Source organism: Dermacentor silvarum, chromosome 4 (genome assembly GCF_013339745.2).
Source record: "Dermacentor silvarum isolate Dsil-2018 chromosome 4, BIME_Dsil_1.4, whole genome shotgun sequence".
NCBI lineage: Eukaryota > Metazoa > Arthropoda > Arachnida > Ixodida > Ixodidae > Dermacentor > Dermacentor silvarum.
The window spans coordinates 45,439,215-45,459,639 of NC_051157.2; the positions used below are offsets into that span (position 1 = coordinate 45,439,215).

General features: G+C 47.5%; 1 protein-coding gene across 3 annotated transcripts in view; it reads left to right on the forward strand.

The window, feature by feature from the left end:
* The window catches only part of LOC119449935 (E3 ubiquitin-protein ligase SH3RF3), a 40,147-nt gene that overhangs the window by 10,985 nt on the left and 8,737 nt on the right, over positions 1 to 20,425 (forward strand). The window contains exons 8-16 of one of the 3 annotated variants that reach the window (XM_037713230.2): positions 689 to 846; positions 2,310 to 2,435; positions 3,670 to 3,700; positions 3,779 to 3,878; positions 5,452 to 5,619; positions 6,128 to 6,401; positions 10,923 to 11,312; positions 15,115 to 15,296; positions 19,309 to 19,434. In XM_037713230.2, the coding sequence (XP_037569158.1) occupies positions 689 to 846; positions 2,310 to 2,435; positions 3,670 to 3,700; positions 3,779 to 3,878; positions 5,452 to 5,619; positions 6,128 to 6,401; positions 10,923 to 11,312; positions 15,115 to 15,296; positions 19,309 to 19,434 (1,555 nt within the window). Of the gene's footprint in view, positions 1 to 688; positions 847 to 2,309; positions 2,436 to 3,669; positions 3,879 to 5,451; positions 5,620 to 6,127; positions 6,402 to 10,922; positions 11,313 to 15,114; positions 15,297 to 19,308; positions 19,435 to 20,425 lie in introns of all 3 variants that reach the window. The other 2 variants (XM_037713228.2, XM_037713229.2) reach the window with 2 other exon arrangements.

Sequence of the window (20,425 nt, forward strand, 5' to 3'; positions counted from 1 at the left end):
ATCTCTGGTATATTCAGTGGGCAGGAATTTAATGTTACTCGTCCATAGATGAAATCTACTATATCTTTTAGCACATATAATCCACATCAGAAATTTTAAGAAGTGGCACACAAAACTAAGTTGCTGCATGTTATCAAATTTTGCCTTTGTGCGTGGCCTCACATGTGCTGTGAAGCCATGTCTAGAGGAAAAATCCTCATTACGGTGAAGCCATACAACGTTTCAACACAGACCAGCAATAGGAGTAGTGGTGACTGAATAGTAAAGTAAGCTTTGCTTCATGTCATTAATATTTGGGACGGTTTGCTTTTATGAAGTTTTAAGCTTTGTTTTATGGAGTGATGTGTGCAAGTTGTGTGCGGAATTTTTTTTTCCCTTGTTTTCCAAGTGTTTAGATATGTCTGCGGGGGGCGAGGTTGCGCAGGCATCTCGCTTACCGAACGTTCGCTTTGTCTCCTACGTCGCTGAGTAGGCAGTGTTCAATTGGCACTCTCACCTTGCCGAGCAGTTGTCCACTGACAAAAGCGCGGCACCAGAGAATCACGAGAATGCAAGCGAACGTTCAAAAAGCGAGATTATGGTACAGGGACTGGTTGGATGCATGAAAGTACAGCATTTACTGTTACTCTTTGAAACGTTCTCATACTTTTGTCTTGGGTGGTCTCGCTTCATGTTTCACATGATGCAGCTGGCGAATCTCAGTCAAGCACAACATCTCCCGCATCTTCATCCCCGAGCCCTGGCACACCGCCATCCACATCACCTCCACTGCCAGCATGCCAGCCCAGAGAGAAGCGCCACTCACTCTCCGCCCTCAACCCGCCAGCTTCAAGCAATGGAAGCAATGTTAGTGCCCAATGTTCCTTTCATTCGGGGCCTGTGTGAGAATGTCAGATCTTTGGCTCTGCTTGATATCTCTCTTCGAAACACTTTGGTTTCAGTTATAATAAAAGGCTGCAGACTTGACTGTAGTCTGTGACATGTAAGTGTGCAATGCCTAGGACAGTTTGGGCACTTCACGCCATTTTCTTTCTTTCTTGATTTTTTAAAGATGTTACATTGCAGATAAAGTGGCTGTTACTTTCATTCTTTAAAAAGAGATGTCAGGGAAAATTTTTCTGCTCAGAACTGTGTTCAAGGTAATTGTGGTATGAGGTAAACACTGCTGCATAAAAAGAAGCAATGTGCTGAAATGTTCTTTCTGCCTCTTCTTCTTCTTTTTTTTATTGACTTGTTGGATAATTTAATCAATTTCAACAGTAGAACTGCCCCTGAAAGTGATCAAGGGGGGACAGCTGGCACCATAACTCAGTTGGTAGAGCATCGCATGTGTAATACAGTATGGGATTTGGCTCCCACTAGTGGCAAGTTCAATTTTCAGTCACTTTTATTTTCCCTTTCCTTACAATTTCTACATGTAAACTATAAGAATGGTCAGCTGCCCCTATGCTTTTGTTCGTGTGTTCTCTTCATGTGGTTATTACTTGCAAAAAACAATCTAGCCCCTTGGTTCCCCTCATTCTCCTTGGTCATTCTGAAGTCAAGTTTCATTGTTGTACAGTAAAACCCCAATGAAACGTTTTTTAAGGGACCGTGAAAAAGAAAAGTGTAGAAGTGAGGAAGGCCGCAAATCATCACAGCAACATCAGAAACATCTCTGAATGGCTGCCAACACAGTTGTACGTCTCGGCGCTCATACCGTGACTGGGGACAGAGCGTGTACGCGGGTATTGTTCCGTGACGGTGGCCCATTTCCATTCTTTATATACTTCACCACATAACACGGCTCTATTGTGGCGAAGCTGACTCGGCGGATTTCACCTAGTGTGCGTAGTTCCCGGTAGGTTTTCACCAATACACACTTATCTCGGGTGCTTCGCCAAGTGCTCTGTGCATGTTTTCTCCCAGTGGTTGTGCAGCGCCTGGCTTGTTGCAACTTCTGAGAGCAAATTTTCATCTGCCCGCTAAATTTACATAATCACCTCGTTCAGAACTAACGTAACCTGTGGGAACGTTACAGAATGGAGACATATCTAATGGGAACATAGTAAATGAGTCAATGGGGTTTATGGTCGGACCTTCAAGGCATGATGCAGTATCCTGGAAAACACAACAGTGAGGAACATGTCAGTGGGGCTCCACTGTATTCTTATGGCTGCACAGCGGGATAACATCAATGCCACACAACAGCAGATGACCCCTTTTTGTCCTCTGTACGCTCTCTTCACCTTATGCATATCATAGGAAACATTGTTTGGCACCTTTACATGCGAGTCGATGACTTACCCACCTTGTCCGCACTTCTCCAGCCTCAGGCTCCCCATCGGCATTCGATGGAGGTGCTGAACACAGGCACTGAGGTCACATCACAGCCCAGCTCACCGCCCCAGGGGCAGGCAGCCTCCCCAAGCAGGATTCCCACAGCATTGTCGAAGGTGAATTTGACTGCGTGTGATGTTTCACTCTGTTTTGACATTTCCACCTTGCGGACGAAGTTGCATGTGGAAAAGCTGCATATTTATAAAAGTGGAAGAAGGGTGCTGATAGAAAGGGCCAAGCAAATGGATGCTTATAATAATGGTGCTCTTGTTTATTTTGCATGTGTTGTCACATGGCATAATGAGTGAATGAAATTAAATATGTGCGGCCCTGTCTCGTACAGATTCAGCAAGAGTGACTTATGAAACTGTCGTTAACTGTCGTTCATAGTCAGGTTAATCAGTTCTTAACTTAAAGATGCTGCCATGAACAGAGCCAAATATTACACTTCATGCAACAGGTAACTTGCACTATCACATAGTAAATCGCTTGCTGTCTTTCTCTCTCCTGCGGCTTTCCAAACCCCTGATTTCTTTCTTTCATAAAAGTTCAAATAACATTAGTAAAATCGTATAACTGGCCCAAATTCATAAACTTCACAAAAAATTTGGGAGAGTTGGCGTTAATGCAATGGCAATGTGCTGAAGATGCAGGCACAGAGCACTTCGGCTATTGGACATTGTTTTCAGATGGTAGACGCCAGGCACAACTGACGACAGGTGTAAGGGCCGCTTTGTCCCGAGGTCCCCAGAGAAGCTCTTTCCACTCAAGGAAGATTGCAAGGGAGCATGGGATTATTTTTAGGGTTATGGCACATATTTCTTGCTGGAGGTGAGATTCTTAAGTGGTGAAGACAGACAAGAAGTCAGAAAGAAGAAAAATTGGGGGGGATTTCAGATGACAGGAAGAGCAAGCATTTTGGTCCAGAAGGTCATTGTAGTGGTTCTGACCTTGTGCCTGCACCCAGTGGATTCTGATAATGCATGTGGGGACTTCTGCCATGAGCCACTCTAGAGAATCGTAAGCAGCATTGCAGCCAGCTGTCAAAACATTACCTCATACATAAGCATAACACACTACAAGAAGGACTACGGATACCATGACTGCAGCATTAAATGGTTAATGAAAATAGTTTGTGCTTTGCCTGTGTAATTGTACACTTGGCCACTGTACACCTAGTCATGCCCAGCACTGCTGCAGCAGCCTGTTCCTTCTTTATACAGCACATAGTTTCTTGCTTTGTTTAGTCAACCTTATGGTGGAGGTCACAAAATAGAGCAAGGAAGTGCAATTCAATCATAGCTTACGTCTTTGACTTGCCTTGACGTCTTGCATACTTGCCTGATGCAGCCGGCCCCTGTGACATCTCAAGGGTCATCAGGTGAGCCGTCGTCTGCACGGGTGGTGCGTCGACACAGTGGACGCAAGGAACGAGATACGTCTTCTCTAAATCCGCCAGGAATACCTTTGCCACCGCCGGAACAGCCAGCCACCCTGCTGGCACCTTTGACTCAGCAGCAGCCATTGCAGCCAGCACAACATGCCACTATTGCATCCTTGTAAGAGGGATAGCTTTCCATTCTGCCATATTATTTCACACCAGCTGATGTGTCTGTCAGTTGGACTGTTGGTCAGTCTACCTGTTAGCCTCTTTCTTTCTGTCTGTCCTTGTGTGTGCTGCATATGTGTCTGTATTCTGCATGCTCAAAAGAAGGCACATCTCCCAAACTTAGTACTGTCATTATTGTTCATCAAGTGTTTAAAAAATATACTGTAACAGACTTTGGATACTCTACCAGGCTTGCACAACTAAGAAGTTCTGGTTAAAGCATTTTGCAAAGTTTCAAATGGTTGTAGTTGATTGAGTTCCTTGCACTATCAGCAGATCTGGCTGCAGCTTAAATGATTTGGGCACTGTTGCTATTTTCTTGCTACATAGTTAAATTTTAAGGGTTTCAACATTAAAATTCTCTGTGCTTTGTCTCATCTCCTAACTGTATATTTTTAGGTCGGATAATAATGCAACCTTCCTCTGTGATTTGTTATGCTCAACGTTCGTAAGTAAAAAGTAAGTCAACTTTTGTTTGTTGGAGAAGCAAATCAGTAAGTCTGCTTTTCACGATCCTAGGAAGCTCTCCGCGAGACGTGCGGAGATCTCAGATAAGCTTCAGGTTAAGGCTTATTTTATATTTTGAATGATCAATATAATGAACTAATTCACAAACTCCGTCAAGTTTGATATATCCGGGATCGAATGTGCTAAAATTTTAAAAGTGAGAGGATGTGGTCAGCCCTGTATGGCAGTCGGAGATGGCCCTGCTTTTGTCATTTTTTGCTCGTGACTCCCTGTTCTGGTCATGTCTGTGTGTTCACAACAAGAACATGTACAATTCGTAAGTAGTACAATGAAACCTTAATAAAACGAACGGGGATACAAAGATGGGAATTTTTTTAAGTTCTCACCAATCTTGGTGTGCAACGAATATACACTTATACAATCGAACCCGGATACATCGATCTCGAAGGGGATCGCGAAATAGTATGATATATCAATAATTCGATATATACAATAAAAATTTTATACAAACATTTTCAAGGGGATTGTACACCTGTTGATTTCACACAATAATTCGTTATACCCGAGTTCGATATATCCGGGTTCAACTGTAGTAACCATTGGATATAACGAAGGTATTTTTGTTTCAGACACGACTTCGTTGTTACAAGGCTCAACTTTATTAGAAAGCACACATTGGTGTATTGCTCTTTTCTAGCAGGGAAAAGAGTTGCACTGATTATGCTTATTCCAGGATTTGGACATTGGTAACATACTAAAACAGTACAGGACAAAGCACTCAGGAACACAGGATATGATGTTAGTCCAACTGATTCTTCACTTTCTAGAAAACAAACATATTTCATAGAATTCACAGTATTCTAATGCAGAAATGCAACTTCGACTTTTCATGATAAACAAGCCATCATAAAACTTTGGTACACAGGCTGACCTCAAGGTAGACAGTCTCCATTTGTTTGTGAGAGTCAACAACCAGGTGTTCACCACCTATCTCCTACTGTTTTGATGTTATAGGCTTCCAATATTTCTTTTAATTATTTTCTTCTTTCTTGCAGTTATGTGGCCCTGTACAGCTACAAACCACAAAAAGAAGATGAGCTGGAACTACGCAAGAATGAGCTTTACTCAGTGACAGAGAAGTGCCAGGATGGCTGGTTCAAAGGCACCTCACTGCGCACGGGCCTCTCGGGAGTTTTTCCCGGAAACTACGTTCAGCCAGCCAAGTAAGGCATCTTGCACAATCCTGTTGCTTCTGGCTAGTGGTGTGTAATTACCTGCAATTTTGAATGTGAGTCAAATAGTTCGCACTTTTCGGTAATTTGGTGTGCTCAATTTGGCTGAACATCAAGCGTGGTTCTGGCCATGACAGGCTGCGTATCAGTGAAGGTGTAATGCAGAAAGCTGCATGTCTAAAAGATGTAAATGCTCAATATTAATATAGCGTACTCTGCTACAGCGTCTTTCATAGCCCAGGTATTGGTTTGGGTTGCTAAACCCAGTAAGTCAGCCATCAATCAATCAGTCATATATGTATCTAGTGAATGAATTGAATGTAAACGGTGGAAAAGCAAACTTACGTGACAAGTGAAGAAAATTGTGAAAAAGTCACGTCCTGTCCTGTCACTTGTGGACTTGACTAAATTTCTATATGCTTAGCAGCGTAGGTGATGTCCCGCCCCACCAAAAAACAAAAACAAAAAAGGCATCACTTTGTGGTTTTGCCCTCTTCAGGTCATCGAGTGGTGGCTTTTCGTCGGCACTGCTTCCCCTACCACAACAGCAGCCACAACAGCAGCAGCAGCAGATGGGAACACGAATTCCTGCCCCCAGCTCACCTCGCCCGCGGTTGTGTGCACCGCAGCAGGTACCTATGGTTCCTGGTGGACCACCTCCCTTTCTCGGTGGGCAGGGCTCCAGCCCCCTGCTTGCTGAGTGGGCCCTGGTGGCTCCCCCACAGAGGACTCCACTTACCACGACCCCAAGTCCCTTGGGACACAAACCACCGGTAGGGTGTTTACTTCTTTATTTACTGCATATTCTTGTATAAGTGCGGCATTTTTTCATTTGTGTCCAAATATTTGGGGTAAAAAAGGTATTTTATTTGAAATTATCCATGCATAAGCTGCTCCTCCATTTCCTAAGTGCGCACCTCATTGGCCACGCGGCACGCACGACACTATCTTCACACAGTGTCAGTACAGTGCATAGAAACATATTGCGTGGTTTATCAGGCTACCTTTAGGTTTGCTCATTGTTCTAACAAGCTATTAATCATAACGACCACATTTCAGTGCATTTATGATTTTCTGACCCTGCCTATTGAATCATTCAAGAGGCGCAAGCCAACAGGCTATTGTATCTAGTAAGATTGTAGAAACTTTCCAGAACGGCGCGTATAAAAGGCATCAAAACCAAGGTGGCAAAAATTTATGGACATAGGGAGAGCGTCTCAACACTGCCTGATCCTTCGACCCTGGACGACCGTGGCCAGTCACCTAGGGCGCAGTCCGCACATTTTTCTCACGCTACTCACGCATGCGCAAGCACGTCAGGAAATCGCGGTGTATCTCTCATGTATCTGCACTGTTGACAAAACAAAAACACGTCCAGAGAGCGAAAAAGTCATCAGCGCTCCACATGGCCGGTGCTTTACGCATTACTTGAGGAAATGGCACATTCTTCCATCTTCTGTCTTGTAATTGTCACCCCCAAAAGATAAGCTCGTCAACAGGACATCCTTTCTTCCCGGTGACGCAACTTCAGTAGGTTTCTTGCAGATGGGCGAAGCCGTGGCTCAGCGTTCAACTACCATAAAAACCCGCGTATAATACGGACCCGCATATAATACGAGGTGTTATTTGGGGATAGCAATAAGGAGAAAAAAAGTTTTCACCCGCATATAATGCGAGCGAGGAAAACCCACAGAAAGCATTGATAATCTAATCTCGTTAATTCGAACACGCTTAATTTGAACTGACACTGTGGTCCCGTCAAAGTTATGTGTATTGTTATGGGCGAAAATGCCCGGTAATTCGAACGCGAAAGCATTTGCGACGGTTAATTCGAACATATGGCGCACTGACAATGCCCTCAGCAGCACTCCAAATCAAGCGGCGGCGCCTCCGACCGGCATTGCTCCGACACCGCCACAACACAAAAGCTTAGGATAGACCCCTCAAGGCCACGCAGAGAAAAAAAAGGGAAAAAAAAAATGCGCGGCGGCAATTTCACTCTCAAATAGCAAGGTCGTCGTTTCACCGTTACAGTGGCTAAAACCTATTCTAGCCACTGTATCACCGTCGCGCTGGAACATGCTTGTACGAGCCGACGTCTCGGCCAACTTCCCGACAACGGCAGAAAACGAAACTTCACGGAAAGGGCTAAGTTGGCGCCACGCCGATGGGAGTGGCGGCGGGCGCGCGGAGCCAGTCGAAGGTGGAGGGAGCTACGAGGGAGTTGAGAGGGATGACGAGGGGAGCCACTGCCACCGAAGTGACGGCGTTGCCAAGGCCAAATGCGCTTATCTGCCGCCATTGCAACTTTGCAACTGGGATGTCATCCGAGCTGTGAACGCTCCCCACGGTGACGCTGAAGTGCCGCCCTGAGGCGCAATTTCCGATGGCCTCGGCAGCTAAAATAACTTTCCTTTTAAAGGCAGCTGGGTACTACTTATGTGGTCCCGACATCGTGCGAGATAGACTAGCGAACGCGCCGATTCTTAGCGGGGTCAAAATGGTGCCCGTTGAAAGCAGCAGCAGCCTACTGACGCCACCGCAAGATGACGCATACTCTGCTACGAGTCTTGATGATGATAGCAGTGAGCAAAAACGAACCCGGAACTGCAAATTTTACGCTGAAAACTTTGGGATCCGCATATAATATGAAGCAGAAATTTTACATGGTAAAATTTAGAAAAAAACCTCGTATTATGCGCGGGTTTTTACGGTATGCACCACGTCACACCAAACACAATGGTCACACCTAGTTGAGTTTCCTACTGCAGTTGGGGCTGGCAGGCCAGTAGGTGTCATGCCACTCCCACATACCCAAGGCATGAGTCACACACCACACTAAATTGTTGCTTCAGAATTAGAGTCGTAACAGCAGGCAATGCATGGATAAAATATCGAAAGGTGGCCAACATGACCCGAAAACAGTTATTTCTTCTGATCGGTTTCGTTCGAAAGTGAAAAAATAAAATTGTAACATTCCACTTCAGTTTTAGTTTGTGCAAAAAATAATGGGGTTTTCGGTTCAGTTTTGGTTCGATACCCTGCTAGCAGGGAATGCATTAACAAGATTCTGCTGCTGTACCTGCCGCTGTAGCTTAGCGGCTATGGCGTTGTGTTGCTGAGCTCAAGGTTGTGGGTATGATTCCCGGCCGGCCTGGCCACATTTCAATGCGAGTGAAATGCAAAGACGCTCATGTCCGCATGAAGTGTTTAAAACCTAGGTGGTCGAAGTAAATCTGGAGTTACCCACTATGGTGTGCCCATAGCCTCCTATATACTTTCTGCGCCCGCGCAATCACTCCGGGAGCGCCGTTCAACCTCCTCTCCTGACCTCCTCGCAGGTCGCCCGCTAGGGGCGCTGCTACCCCAGAATAGTTAAGAATAGTTCGCTAGCCGCCGTGCATGGTTAAAGGCGGGAAAAATTGCATGTGTGCGTCTCCATTAGTGTCAAATCGAGACAATATTAATTCGCCTCGCCTGCCGACGGTACGCTGGTTTGCTGGGAGATCACCTTTCTGCAGCAGTCTACGGCTGGGAAAGAAACTTTCCTTCTGCCTTGGATTGACGCGGTAAGCTGCGGCAGGGTATTGAAGGACTGTGGCTGTGGTGACACTGTCGGTTCCGTATTGAGGACGTCTAGCAGCAGCGCAAATGAGAGCCTTCTGGCCGAAAAGAAGACATTGTGGTCACGAGTGAGTTGTGCTACTTTAAGTGGTTTGATAGGGCGCTAGCCTTTGCGAGTTGATACCCAGTAGTGTGGTGTATTGTTGTGGACCTGGATGCACCTCATACAGCAAGAGAAAGGTTCCGGGCATCTCATTTCATGAAATTTCGAGCGATGAAGAACTTCCAGAGAAGTGGCTCCAAGTTTGAATGTGTCAAACGTGGAATGCATCAGATGCTTGCTGAGAGAGATGCACTTTCGATTTGTTCTGACTAGAAAGCTCTCGTCTGACGCCAATTAATCTTTTTTTGGGTGGTTGAGGAGGTCAGCTGGAAGCAACGATCAGACAGACTCACGGGCAGTTTTGTGCGGAACAGAAAAGTCTCTGAAGACAGGCATTGCGTCAACATCGACAAACAGCAACGTGATGGACACGGAAGATAGCACACGCTCGTCGCTACGCCGGCAACTGAGCGTAAGCACTACGCCAGAACCATCCAAAAAATTTCCCCAAAGAGGCAACAGCAGCGCTGTTCAACCACATCACCCGGCGCAAAGAAACGCTTCGTTCGCCAGAATGTGCAGCACTAGCGATGGTTGGCGGATACCTATCGAGAGCTGTTAAGCTGTTAATGAGCGGTTGTCTTGCAAAGAATGCCTCAGTTTGTTGACAAAGCCCAAGCCCTCGGCGCCATCAGATTCTCTGATTAGGCTTCAAGACAGAAGCCGTCTGCTGTATCGGTCAGACGAACTCGTAGTTGTGCTGAACTCTTTGCACAAGTAGGTTGAAGTAGTGCTCGCTAAGCTAAGAAATTTTACGCAGCCGCTGAGGGAGACTGCCGTGAATGCTGCTCAAGTGCTGCGAGAGCGTGAACTATTGAATTGTTCAGTGCCTAAACATCACGAGAAGCTGTTTGAGATCATAGTAACAAAGTTATTCCGCCCTCTATTCACTAATTTTGCGCTGAAGCTAACGGACAAGAACCACATCGCAAAACTTTTTTCACAGAAGCCCCTGTCACGAAAGCTCCACAAACTTTACATCCAAACGATGGCAATAAAAGCTTTTGTTGTGCAGTTATTAGAGCCGACATTATTTTTTTTTTTCCACACTGACATACAAAACATATGTAAGCATGTATGTAAACATGCATAAGCAGAAGGAAAATGAAGCTTCATACAAGTACAGATAACAGCTGTGGTTTTCCTTTTATCGTTCTTTTCTTTTTGAAGAAGCAATGCGCAGCGGCCTGTACGCTTCTGTGTCGGCGTTAAACGCCCGCAGATGTTGTAAAACAATAGAATCGGCACCGGTAAAAAAAAATAGCGTGAGATATAGTTATGCTACAGCGCACGTCGCCGTAGAGCGTCCTGTATTTCTATTCTGGGGTAGCACAGCCAACTGGTGGTGAGTGACGGCACTAGGCACGACGACCGGTTCTCTGCGTTCTCGGCGCCGATGAGCAGGCATGAAGTATATAGGAGGCTATGTTGTGCCTCATAATCAGAATGTGGCTATGGCACATAAAACTCCAGAATTGAATAATTTTTAAAGATTTTACTGCATTTAGCACACAAGTGACGGAAGCGGCAACCCTGAAGTACAAGTGCTTTGCGAACCGGCCTGCAGGTGAGCCATGGCCCTGTGGCCCTGCAGGTGCAGCAGCTGGGCGTGGCTAAGGCAGTGGCTGTCACCACAGGGAGCCCTGCTTCTTCCCAGGCTTCCTCGGGGAGCACTGGCCCCACTGGCGGCCATTGGTTGCTCGCGTGGCCTCCCTCCTCGGTTTCTTCTTACGGGTCAGGCAGCGGTGCCTCCCCGTGGGTGCCTGCTTGTGCCACGCCCACTCGCAACCCCGCTGTTGCCGTCACGACCTCTGTGGGCGCTGGCAGTGGCAGCACCCAGGCCAGCAGTACTGGTGGGGTGGCCACACCCAATACGCCCGGCTGCTCCAGCTCATCTGCCACCGCCGCCTCCTCCGGTGCCCTGGCTCCATCTGCTTCAGCGATGCGCCTGGAAAAGGTGATGAACATCTTGTTTACACTGCGCACTGTGAGTCTGTGTTCTAATTGTGCGATGCGCGTGCTTTGGGGGGAGGGTAGGAGTGGGACAAAGGTTGTGAGATGGTCCCAACCACAGACGGCCTTGTTGAAGAGCATCTGCCGCGGCTGTAGTAGGCAAGTGCTGCCGCCGAGTACCTACCAGTAAAATAGATATAACAAGTGCGCTCCTGGCCTTGTGCTCAGCCATTATGGGACCTCAACACTTGGAAAGGGGTTTTTGTCTCCAACCAGATGATGTCCCCACCTCAATAGGTGCATTTGGGGTGCCACATGGGAAATGGCCACCATGGGAGTTGCCCAAACATTACTATTTTTTTAGTCATCACGAGAGTTTTGACGGGAATTTAGAGCCCAGGCTCCTTTCCCAAGCATATCACCCCTGAAAAAGCCGAACGCCAGGCCAAGGTATGCGTGTACCCATTTGAACCAGTGGGTGCCCGGCGATGGTGAGAATCGAACCCACAACCTCCCACAGCTGAGGCGGGCGCTCTAGTATCACTAGGTAGAGCGCCCTCCTCTTCTAGCCCTCGTGTCTCCTCTTCTAGCCCAGCTGCATGGCTGTCAGTGCAGCTGAGTGCATATGTGGCTGGGGGGCCCGTATAGTGGACCCGCGTGGTTGCTCGGTGGCTGTGGTGTTGGGCTGCTGAGCACGAGGTTGCGGGATCGAATCCCAGCCACGGCGGCCGCATTTCAATGGCGGCGAAATGCGAAAACACCAGTGTACTTGGATTTAGGTGCACGTTAAAGAATCCCAGGTGGTACAAATTATTCCGGATTCCCCCACTACGGCATGCCTCATAATCAGATTGTGGTTTTGGCACGTAAAACCCCATAATTTGATTTTTAATTTAACATTATGGTTGAATTAATCTGCAGTGGATGCACAGGCTGGATGAGCCGATCTGGCCTTGTCTTCATGGGTGCTGTCTTCCCACGTGTTTAGCTCTGGAGGTAGCATAACCTCAAGAGAAACTGGCAAAGACTTCTTATTTGCATAAAAGGTTCAATTTCAATATAAATAATTTTGATTCAATGAAATAAAGTGCCAATTTTACCCAATTCGTTATATCGGAGTTTAACTGTACTTGTTTCTATGAACCTGTTTCTGTTTCAGTACTGTGGATCTCAAACGTGCTCTTGGGACAAAGGAATATCAACGCAGTAGAGCAAACATTCACAAGGGCATTTATTGCACCTTTCATGCACCATGCCAGCTAGCCGAATTACTACCTAGTAGAACACTCTGTTGGATGCTAACGAATCGAGGAAGTCCAACTCACCACGACAGGATATCGAGCGAATATGTTTGCCCCTATCCTGGACAGCAATGCCTAATGATTCGCGAGTGCAGTCATGCGAACGGTGGCGCTTTTCGGTTGAGCATGTTCGTCCATCCCGGTGTCGTGCTCAGAAGCCTTTCTCAGGATAGGCCCACGACGGGTGCTCCAAACATCCGCGTACACAGCAGACGCCAAGCCAAATAAGGAAGAGGCTACTCTCTTTTGCACCCTGAGTAAACCGCCATTAAGTGGTGTTAGAAGCGCAACACTCACACCATCTGTCATACATTGTGTGATTACACCAACTGGCGGTGGCGCTTAGCTACGCGTGGAGCCGGATTACAGGAGATGCAAGAGCCATGCGAGGAAAACAGCATAAGGGGGCGCCAAAGGAGATGGATACACTTCATGACCTTGTAATACTTTGGCTCACTCAATTTCTTTGATCGCTGCAACTGCAGCCAAAAGAAATATGCATAGCACTCTTGTTTATTTTTTACAATCAGCATCATTTTACCTAGCCATATTGCTACACGTCGGCAAATTTTGCCCCACGTCGTGTCATTACAGTTATGTCAGCGACCCTAGAGTCATTTGGAGAGAGTCTTTAGTATAAAATAAGTTATCTTCCACCGTTCGTACTTCCCATGTGTCATGTACAGTTAAACCTGGATATAACGAAATTGACAAATTCCCAAAAAACTTCCGTTATAAAATGGATTTCGTTATATGCAGGTTCGGCACGAAAATTCGAAAAAGAAACGCTTACCGTATTTACTCGATTCTAACGCACCCTCAATTGTAACGCGCACCCGTTTTTCGTTTTCGTCGAAGCACTCATCCTTGGAATGTCACACCAGGTACCGGATGCGTGGACGCGTGTCATTTCGCACAAGCGCGAGGCATCGGAAACGAAGAGCGTGCGTCATGATGGCGTCGTAGCGTCGTATAGTGTTACAGTAGAACCCCGCTGTTACGTTCCCTGGGGCTGCATTTTCCCAGCTGTTACGTCGATCGTTTTCGGCCGGTCCCGACACAGCTCCCAAAGAACCCAATGCATTGGTAACCCCGCTGTTGCGTCGCAACTGTGGGACCGTTCCCGCATCATACGTTGCGAATTGCCACCCGCGCCGGCCCGAGTGGCCATTTTGACTTTTCATGTCGCTTGGCTTGGTGGCTTGACGATAGCATTGGCCGCCCAGAGTGCCGGGGGCGACAACTATGATGTATTTTCAGGTTTCCGCCAGCAAAAGTATGGCCCTTGAGATCCGTATTTGCTATTTAAAGATGGTGTCTATGATGCGTTGTGGCTCCTAACTTGGTTTTGGCTCATAGATATTCCGTATAATTTAGTCCAAGGGCGATAAACGCAGTCTCCACATGCCGTATGCTGTATGTGCGAGTGAAAACATACGAGGGGAGCCGAGGACCGCGTCTAAATCTCGCGCGTGCAAAAAAAGCAGGGAGGAAGCGCGCCTTCTTCCGTTGTGCTAGAGGCACCGGCGAGGGAGCGAGGGGGGAGAGATAGCGGGGCGGCGTTGTACTGCACTCTGGCATCAACTGCATACTACGCGGCGGCGCGCGGTCGCGCGGGCCGTATCTTGAAAGCGATCTGAGAGTCTAGCAGTGTAGGTGCGTCGGACGGCTCGTAGCTTTGTGCGTGCTGTGTGTTCTCGGTGCTCAGTTTCCGTTGAAGCGATAGACAACAGCACGAAGGTCACTTCGCTCACTTCTCCAGAGGCGTTTCCACACGCCGCCAGTGTTTGACAGCGCGTGTCCGCGCTCATCGAGTGTGATGTGTCACAGCGTGTACCAGCGCGTCGGCAACATCAACTGGAAAAGGAGAGAGTGCCGGCTTGGCGGGCTAGGCGAGCTGCAGGAAGCGGCAGGATCAGGTTTGAATGAAGGGAGAGGGAAAGGTCACGCCCGTGGCGGCAAGATCGCTAGGTCGAGGGATGCAGGCCCGCCTCGCATACGTGCGCTCGCTTCGCATTCCGTCGCGGCGGAGGTGCTTCCGGTTGCTGCTCGCGCAAAAATGACAAAATTTGGGGCAAAATCTCTAGGTTGTTGGAGGGAAAAATTCGTTATATCGAGGGGGTCTCCCGCTGCCACTTCGTTACGTAGAGGTCTCAAATACATGTGCTTCTATGGAGTAACGGCGGGGAATAGAAAAACTTAGTTATATCCAGGAATTCGTTATATGGAGGTTCGTTATAAGCAGGTTTAACTGTACATGCAAGAAGTATGTTGCAGATTTTGTACACTTCCGAAAATATTCATCAGTACTCCTATCAAGAGCCCAAAAGGTGCACTGGCAGATTTCCCTTGTTGAATTATTCCATGTCCGAGGTCTTTATGAGCGTACTTCCTCTGCAGTAAATGTAATTGCTGCTGTATTGTGAGGCCCTTTGAATTTGACTTATTTGGCCTCATATGGCAGCCAGATGTTTTGCTGAATGTGGATTATGTGCACTTTTCCAGCAGAAGGAGCGCAAGGAGAAGGAGAAGATAAGCCTGATGAAGCGACTCACAGCCAAGCGCAGATCGCGCTCACCTCCTCCACCCAATTTTTCCTGTGACAACCCGAGTTTCGTGGACAGCTCAGCAGCATCGGGCCAGCCCTCTCTGCAGCCACCCAGTGCTGTGCCTGTCGTGCACATCAGGTGACAGCTCTTGCTTGTGTACAGCATCCTGAAGTGTTCATGAATTAACCTGCACACATAATGCTTTATGAGCATACTGCCAAGCTATGCCTCCGAGTTGTTTTTTGCCATATGTGAGCCCACAGGGTCGAATTTTTCTTATTGCAGGTTTAAAATCTTCAGGCTGACCTATTTCGATTAAATAAAAAATTACTGCGATTACTTAGTGACCATAAAGTGACAAAAAATTTTTTCGTAGGTAAACTTTCATTGTTTATTCATTAATACAGATTTGCTTGCATAAATCCTTACAATAAGAATAAAAAAAGTAAATGCATTGAAATAGATGTATTCCGTTTCGGGGCACTTGGGCAGTAGTCCGCATCAGAGGAATCGCCGCTCGACTTAATTGCGGCAGTGCAGCCAGCGCGCATGCCTATAGCATAATTGAACCTGTATGTGAGCACACGCAAGAAAACTTGTGCGTCCATCAGAAAAACCAAACGAGTCGGAACCTAGCAGCAATACTTTGTCCCATTGCCAACAAGGGGCAATCAGTTTTCGAGAGTCTCGAGAAAAGAAATGCAGGCAGAGCAGCATCGTTCTTATACGAAGGCATCATTTGTATGTACCAGCGCCCGCCAGTGAACAGATGTAATCACATCCTTTTGAGCAATAAACGAGCGAGCATCTAGCGGTGACCTTTTGAGAGAGTATAAACCAGATAGACATCAGTTTTTTACGAGCACAAGAAAAAATAACAGCCCACGAGACAACACCAAAACTAACCGCCGTGCACCTGCACAAGTTGTCGCCGAAACGGCAGCATAAGGAAGCCATGGAATGAAAAACGAGACTACGGAGCTAAAAAAAAAAAAGATTCCTTGTATCCACACACCCTAGGGTGGCAGCACTTGCTGGGCAACAGAGAGAGGAAAAATTGGTGCATTTTTTTTACATACAGACGCCACCGTATATTTATGTCTTTGACCCTCAAAGGGTGCAAGTGCAAAGTTCCACACTTCCATGCTCAGTGCATACGTGCCAAGCCTCCAGAATTTTTCTTCAGGTTAACGAATTTGGAATCGTTCTATGATTTTATGAATGTTGCATCAAGTTCCCTGAAAAAAAATTAATTCTGTTCGTCAAAAGGTTTCGCATATCCATCCATCAACCTTCCTTTGGAAGTCTTATCTCGTTGATACGATTCTGCATAATACTTTTTTGGGATACTTTTTTTTTTCCTGATACAGTATAGACCATTGATAACGTAACCGCTTATAGTGCAGGACCGGATATAGTGTGGTCTTTTCAGACTCCCGTTAATTTTCCCATAGCACTCCATGTATACACGTATCGCTTATAGTGCAGTTGCGGGAAATGAAATACCGGTTACAGTGCGGCTGCCTGGAAGTACGGAAGTCAGCGGAGATGGTGAACGCTCCCCTCAAACGGGCGCCCCAAGGAGTGCTTGAGGAAGAAAAAGAGACGAAGTGGAGGAGAAGGGCACATGGTGCGAGCGAACAGCTAGTGAGGCTGAAACCAGAATCTTGAGTGCGAGTCGTGAATTATCACGGCGTGCATAGAGAGTGAGGGCCACGAAACTGCCAACGCCGGCCAACGCTCGCTTCACGATAACGGCAGTAAACGAAACTTCAGGGAGCGGGCGGCGCCGGCACGGCACGGCGAAGCGCGCACGCCGAGACCATGGAATGTGAGGGAGGAGGGCGGCAGGAAAGCGGATTTCGCCTCGGCAACTCCGCCGCTTCAGTGGCTTCCCTCGCCCTCCCTCGTAGCTCCCTCACTTTCGACTGCCACCGTGTGCGTCCGCCGCCGTGCAGGCGCCGCCGCTCCAGCCGGCCCCCCGGCGGTAACTTTACAATTGCTAGTAGGTACAGCGGAGACTTCCACTTAACACGTGGTGTTATGGCAATCGTGGAGCTCCTAGAGACATAATCGCTGAGGGACTTTTGAAGCACTGGTCTCCGCTGAGCGTGGCTCTCTTATCTCCGGGACCGGGTGCAGCGACCTTGCCGAGCGCAGCTCCTACGTGCGAGCGAATCGTTTAGGGCACATTGAATGTCTGGCGGTGTCTGGCCCACGCCGGTCGCGCTTTATTATTGTAGCGTTTGTTCTAGTGGCGGAAATCCTTGCAGTAGTGGTGGTGTGGCATGACGGCTTTTGATCTCGGTGAACTGTGGTGGTGTAAGCAAGCGGTACTGCTCGCGTTTGTACCCCGGGGCTGCGGCGGAAGCCGCAGTGCCGGGCGCCGATGCCGGGCGCCGATGAAGCGGCGGTCGTTGGGGTGTTGCGGAGCGCAGCGTAGCAACACCCCAAATAAAGAAATACTGCTCCGGTCAGGTAGACTGCTCCCTCCCTGATAGTGAGATTATATTTGGATCATCAAAACAGTGATGCGTTTATTTAGGAATATCATCGTTTCTCTCTCGCACCCTGTAAATCTGCTTGTTTACACCACCACAGTTCACCAAGATCAAAAGCCATCATGCCACACCACCACTACTGCAAGGATTTCCGCTACTAGAACAAACACTACAATAATAAAGTGCGGCCGCCGTGGTCCAGACACCGCCCGACATTCAACGCGCCCTAAACGATTCGCTCCCTATGCACGTAGGAGCCACGCTCAGCTGCTAGGGACATAATCGCTTAGGGACTTTTGAGGCACTGGTCTCCGCTGAAAGTCGCGGCCCGGCGCCAGCTCCCCGAAGTTTTGTTTTCTGCCGTTATCGGGAAGCGGGCGTTTGCCGGCGTGGGACAGCGCCGCTGCTTCGCTCTGCGCCGTAGCCGCAGCGTGCAAGGTCAACACGTGACTAGAAAGTAGAGGAAGCATAAAGGAGAAAGAAGGGTTCACTGCCATTTTCTACGCGTGGCTACGGTAGCGTGGCTGAGACGTCGGCACGTACACGCATGTTCCGGCGCAACGCAGAATCGGTGACCTTGCCATTTGAGAGAGGGAGAAATTTCCGCCGCGTTTTTTCTTTTTTTGTTCACATGCGACATTGAGGGGTCTCTCCTAAGCTTTTACTCTATGGCGGTGGCGGAGCAATGCCGGTCGGAGGCGCCGCGGTGTGATTTGGTTCGAATTAACGAGATTCGACTGTAAATTGAATGCAAACGTTCTAGCCGCATTCCTCGACTGTCGCATAAGCGTGGCGGCTCGGTGCACGTTTTGCATATGGGCGGGCCTTGAAAATTGTTGCTTTAGTTATAGTGCGGTACCACTTATAGAGCGGATATTCGCGACTCCAGCGACTTACGTTATAAGCAGTTCTACACTATAATACGGTTTTGTTGGATAATACGTTGGATGATACGATTTTCGGATTATCTGCTTTATTTTGCGGTTCCCGTGAAGATCATATCAACGAGATTCCACTGTCTAAAGCCATGCATTAAATCATTCTGACGACTTTTTATCACCTAAAAAATTATTTCCTTGTTTTTTTGTTTTGTTTCTTTTCCCTCAAAATAAGTCATTCTGAAGAAACCTAATCGGGAATAAACAAATGTGACCCTGGGTGGACTCATTTCACGAAAAAATTGTGACCCTCAGAGTGTTAAATGATCTTTAATAATAATGTACGTATGTATCCCTGTAAAGGTATGTGTGTAGTGTTGGGCAAGCTTCTAAAAAAATGTGCTTTCCTGTCCTGAAGGGCAACTGAGTGCTGTGCAGTAAGAGACATAAAGGAATCAACTATAGCAGCAAAATGCAAAAATTAGCACAAGCTTGTAAGTAATTGAATAAATGGCGCAAGGGTGGCACGCAGAGTAAAATGCACTGTTACTGAGCGCTCAGTGCCAACCATCAGGTTTATTGTGCTGACTGCAATATATTGATTGGGTAAACAAACAGGACTTGCAACAAGAAGTACAGTCAGAAAATTGGAAAGGAAATGTCACATTTGAGATCAGTAACTTATCACACAGGTACATTTCGCCATTATCTCACCATAGCTTGCACTGTACGACAAGCTTGTGACAATTCACTCCGGATTCCTACCCGCAGATCTGGCTCGTGTCCGAGTGAGGTTTTAGGCAACCAGCAGGCACTGCACAAGAAGACCAGCTCCCTGGATGGAACCGACAGCCTCAAGGCGAGGCCCAAGCAGCCTGCTCCTCTTGTCAGGGAAAGGTTTGTTGGCACATTGGCTCTTTGTGAAAGGGGAAATGGTCATCCACCCTAGTGCAGCACAAAGCTACAAAGGAAACCCATATGGGTTTCTCAGAAAGAACTCAGTTTGTCATATTCATTGTCCCTATCATATGCCTCAAACTGTCTTCGCTAGCCTACTGTTTAACTCACATTGACATGCGTGCATTGTTTATCTTTTTATGGTGACCCTTCTTCACCGGCTAGCCACTGTTACAAAGTTACTGTCTCTGCGGAAGACACGCCCACATATATCCAAAATTTCCTTAATGTTGTCGCCGATTCTATAGCGAAAGAGTCTTGTCTGATAAGATTGTGCGCACAACGTGAATAGTGGTGTACCTTCTACAACAAATGCAAGCACCAGTAATTATCCTGAAATGTACATTGAGTCATGTATAAATAGCCAACGCACTTGACTTGAAGATCAGGGCTGCGACCGCGCAAACAGCTCGCTTTCCGCACGTTCGGTTTGACTGCTACGTCACAATGTGGGAAATCTGTAGTACCGCCCCGCTGTCTCTGACGGCCGCTTACACAATCACAATTCTGATCAATCCAGAGAAGGCAAGCGAAGGAACGGAAAAGCGAGCTGTTTGCGCGATCGCACCCCAGATTTCTACAACTGACGGCTGTGCTCTCCACTATCATTGTGCTCCGAGAGTTGCTTGTTTTGCTGGGTTCACATAATAAGTTGCATTTTTAACTAGCGCTTTTGGCAGTTTTATTCTTTATCGTCACTACAACATGGATATATGGATAGAGAGACCTCCCTGGAAAGAAGTTTGTCCCCCCCTCCCTTTTCGTTCAATCCACCATCTGCGCAAATGCATGCCACCAGGTCATGACACTTTTGCCCCCGCCGTATAAACGCAAAGCTAGTCTTGTGAAGGGTTACTAGAAGCTACTAACAGAGACAGATGCACATATAAAAATGGCGTCGGGAATGAGAGGCCACTGTACGGTGTGTCGC